The following is a 4,398-nucleotide window of genomic DNA, read 5'->3' as shown; positions in this document are numbered from 1 at the left end:
TGGGTCTAGCGCTGCTCCTATCCATTTAACAGTGGGAAGGGTGGGTCTAGCGCTGCTCCTATCCATTTAACAGTGGGAAGGGTGGGGAGCTTAGCTGGTGCCAGGCCCTGAGCCTGACATTGCAAAGGACTGCGTAAACTGGGTTTGGGAGGTGGATGGGCCCTTCCCTGTTCAGGATGAGCCTGACGGCTCCCAGCACTCAGCAGCCTCCTGCTTGGCATGACCAAGGCAGCCACTGCCCCTGCCTGGAGGACAGACCATCAGGAAGCGGGGGCAGCAGCTGGGGGACTGGCAGGGGGTCCTCACCTGTAGGCGGGAGGTGCACACACCTGTGAGCAGGGGGCTGGAGGAGAAGGGGAGGGGGGTGGCAGGATTTTAGGCTGATGGAGATTGGGCTCTTGGAGGCGTGGAGAATGGCATTGCTGCTGGGGCATTCCCTGAGAATATGAGAACCAGAGACAGAGCTGAGCAGGTCAAGGAGGGCAGAAGCCAAAGTTCAGGTTTGGATGCAGGAAAGCAGAGGCTTCATGATTCATGAGCCTGGAGTTGAGGGAAGAGGCCAGGGTGGGAGAGAAAGCTGAGGTGGGATCACCATGGTGGTGTTTAAAGAGGTGGAACACAGGAGCTCACTGGGGCTGAGAGTGTGGACAGACAGTGAGGATGGAGCCCCAAGAACCCCAACATGAAAGTCTGAGCAGATGTAAGGAGACTGGGAGGGGGTGGCCGAGGAGAGGAGAAGAAGGAGAGTAGGCAGCAGAGGGGCCCAGAAACAAGGATGGAGGAAGGAGGGAACATTCACCGTAACTTACTCAGCCCTGTGCAGGGGCAGAAGGCCAAATGCACCTCGCACAGATGAGAAGAGAGGCAAAGAGGCGGCGCAGCCCCATGGCCATACCGCTCAGACGCCTGTGGCCTAGAAAACCCGTGCAGCCTTCACACCGTGTCTGTGATTCAGCAGCAGGTGCTGCCGTTGACAAGCACACAGGAAACTAAAATCCCAGCTGCTGCCTTCATCTTGTGTCCATACTTCTAACCCCAGAGCCGGGCCATTCCGTAGAGCCTCCAGACTAGACCCCACATCTAACAACCAGACCATTCTAACTGCAAAATTAATTTAAAGCTCTACGTTCCTGGGGTTCGTTTAATGGTTGGACTCAAAGCTTCCGATGCCAGGATTGGGATGTTAGACATATTCCACCCTCTCTTTTGTTGGGAGCGTGTTTTGTGGGTGAACCGGTGCACCTAGCATGGACTCTGGCACAGGGATGTTGAAAAGTTTGGGGTCTGTACCTGGGAAGGCCACCTGATCCCTTCCGGAATGTCCTGTGTGGAGCAACTTGGGGTGTGTGTGCGAAGTAAGCCTCCCAAAGCACTCAGCCCTCCCAGCCTGCGCTCCCATGCGCCCTCACACCCCCAAGGGGAGCCATGAGCTCCTTCAGGCAGCAGGGCATGCGTGTGGGCCCCGGCCGTCACCAAGACCCAGGGTCACCTCCCTGCAGGCTTCTCCGTTGGCCCCTGGCCTCCTCACTGCGCTCTCCAGCGCTCAGCTGCCACGTGATCCACTGCACTGGGACCAGCTTTTCCAGCCACGAACACCAGCGGTGCTGCTGCCTCCGCATGGACTGGTGCTGCTGGTGGACCCATCAGCCAAGAAGGAAGCAGGCCAGGCGCAGTGGCTCCTGCCTGTACTCCCAGCACTGTGGGAGGTTGAGGTGGGAGGATCGCTTGAGCCCAGGAGTTTGAGACCAGCCTGAGCAAGATAGCAAGATCCTGTCTCGGCGGATCATGAGGTCAGGAGATCGAGACCATCCTGGCTAACACGGTGAAACCCCATCTCTACTAAAAAATACAAAAAACTAGCGCCTGTAGTCCCAGCTACTCGGGAGGCTGAGGCAGGAGAATGGCGTAAACCCGGGAGGCGGAGCTTGCAATGAGCTGAGATCCGGCCACTGCACTCCAGCCTGGCCGACAGAGCCAGACTCTGTCTCAAAAAGAAAAGAAGATCCCGCCTCTGCAAAAAAATACAAAAATTAACCAGGCATGGTGGTGCACGCCTGTGGTTCTAGCTACTCGGGAGGCTGAGGTGGGAGGATCCCCTGAGCCCAGGAGGTCAAGGATGCAGTGAGTTAGGATTGTGCCACTGCACTCCAGCCTGGGCAAGAGAGTGAGACCCTATCCCTGCCCCGCCCCCCACCATCCCCCCCCAAAAAAAGAGCAGCCTGGCTAGAACTTCAAGGATGAAGAAAGGGAACGGGGTCTGGATGAAGAGACATTGCCAGACCTCCTCAGAGCTGTACCAGGACAAGCAGCCACCTTTCCAGCCTCCCTGGTCAGGGAGAATGCCTGCCGGGGTCACCCACCCACAGGCCATAGGGCCCTCTTACAGCATCCTGATACCGCTGTTCAGGCTCAATGAAGTAGCACAGAATTTTTACAAAGTGTGCAGGACTTCATTTAAAAGGTTGCCCCGAGAAGAAGTCCTGTTGTTCCCTGACCCTGGGACTGTTTTCCTCCCCTGGGCTGCCGTGGCAAAGTCCCACAGACAGAGGGTCAAAGAACAGAGATTTTTTCTTTTTATGATGAAAAGCTTTAATAACAGACAATGTGATTTCACAGGCAATCAACCGGCAGATTAACAAATCATTTAACTTTCTTTGTATAAAACCAGTATTCCACCAAGAAAGATGACCCGAAATGGATCCTTTTACAATCACCAACATAACTAAGTACAAATGAAGTCCATGCTGTACCCATTAACATGCTACATGTGTGTCAATAAAACACGCTCTCCCCCACCCCAAGCCCTGGCCTCCCGGCAAACACAGATAAATGATGTGCACTGAGTGATACCGTTAGGTGAGAACTTTGGTCCAAGCAGTCAGCTGCCATAGAGGTTGCACCCAAAACCCACGGCCCTGGCACCCAAAGTCAGTCCGTGGTGGCGGCTCATGGTGTCAGCTGTGTTCCTTCCACACCAGGTGAATACTGTGGTCAGGAATACTGGTGGCAAAGACCCAGCCCACGTCATTGTGCCCATCCGGTCCGTTCAGCCAGGACGCATCACCTGCCAGGAAGCTTGAGCCTGTCTTTGATTTCTTGTACCCTGGAAGAGGCCAGCGACTGATCAGGCTCTGTGTCTGCAAGTCCGTGATGTACAGGTGGCAGCCGTCAAACAGTAGGACAACAATATTTCCAAAGTCAAGCAGGGCCACGTTTGCTATCTCAGGAGTCGTGATGACCCTGAGAATATCGTCACTGTTGGCAGAGTCCCGCTGGCAGAGGCCGAGTGCTGAACTACAGACAGTGTATTTGCCATCACCATGAAGTCTTGTCTGCAGGCGGATCCTTCTGTCCTCGGAGACAAGACAATGGCTTTAAGGCTTGCAGCTGATTTCTCTCCCATTTGGCCAAATCTTAATCTCATATTTGCCTGCACGTAAGAGGATGTGGTCTTCAGGGTCGTGCAAGAGACTTGACTTTGCACTTCTGCAGAACTACCTTGGTGACCCATGCCGTGTGCCCAGCGAGTGTGCTCAGGCATGCCCCGGTGGATAGAGTCCATCCTCTCACAGTGAAGGCTGCAGAGCCACTCACCAAGATATCACTGTAGTCCACACTAAACACTGCCTGCGTGTGCCTGTGAAAGTGCTGGGTCCTGGTTCCAGAACTCCGTTCCCAGCAAGCACAGTGTTGTCAAAGGAGCCTGTCACAAGCTTCTGTTCACTGAACTTCACCACTGCACAGTGTGGGTCTGGATGCCACAAACGCACTGCCCTGTGCTCACATCCCACAGCTTTGCAGACCATGTGGCTGTTTCCCTCAGCTGGGCTGCTGTAACAAAGCCCCACAGACAGAGGGTTAAAGAACAGAGATTGATCTGCCCACAGCTCCGGAGGCTGGGCGTCTGCGATCAGGGTGCCAGCGTGGTGGGTTCTGGGGCAGGCCTCTCACTGGCTTGCAGACCATCCTCTTCTCCTTGCATCCTCATGTGGCTTTTTCTTGATGCGTGCAGGAGGAGGGAGAGTCCTCTTGTCCTCTGCTCCTGAGGCCACCAGTCCTATCAGATTAGGGCTCCACCCTAGCGACTCATCTAACCTAATCACCTGTTACAGCCCTGCTTTCACAGCACTTACATTGACAGCAGGGCTTCCACGTAAGAATGTGGGGGACACAACTCCCTCCATAGCCCTCTGACTGGGCCTGAGGCATCCGGGGGAAAGAGCAAAGGGCACCCAGTAGAACTGCGGATTGGTGGTTCAGTGCACACTCAGGGCTACAGAGCCCAGGTCTAAATCTTGGCCCCGTCACTTTTTATCAAGGTGACCTTGAGCAAGTCTTTGTACTTTTATTTAGCCTCAGTGTCCACATTTTTTTTTTTTTTTTTTTCTTCCTAGTAGG

The 4,398-nt window shown here is 54.6% G+C and overlaps 1 protein-coding gene and 1 pseudogene across 1 annotated transcript in view; both read right to left on the bottom strand.

The window, feature by feature from the left end:
- Window positions 1–1,644, bottom strand: part of GRM6 (glutamate receptor, metabotropic 6) — a 17,081-nt gene extending 15,437 nt beyond the window's left edge. The window contains exon 1 of the mRNA XM_011976889.1: window positions 1,529–1,644. Coding sequence (XP_011832279.1) covers window positions 1,529–1,644 — 116 coding nt within the window. The remainder of the gene's footprint in view (window positions 1–1,528) is intronic.
- A 1,310-nt stretch (window positions 1,645–2,954) lies between these two features.
- LOC105537308 overlaps window positions 2,955–4,398 on the bottom strand; it is a 34,654-nt pseudogene continuing 33,210 nt past the window's right edge.

The sequence above is a fragment of the Mandrillus leucophaeus genome, unplaced genomic scaffold (genome assembly GCF_000951045.1).
Source record: "Mandrillus leucophaeus isolate KB7577 unplaced genomic scaffold, Mleu.le_1.0 Scaffold170, whole genome shotgun sequence".
NCBI classification, from domain to species: domain Eukaryota; kingdom Metazoa; phylum Chordata; class Mammalia; order Primates; family Cercopithecidae; genus Mandrillus; species Mandrillus leucophaeus.
Note: the sequence above shows the minus strand (reverse complement) of the source record. Positions and strands in the feature narration are given on the sequence as shown.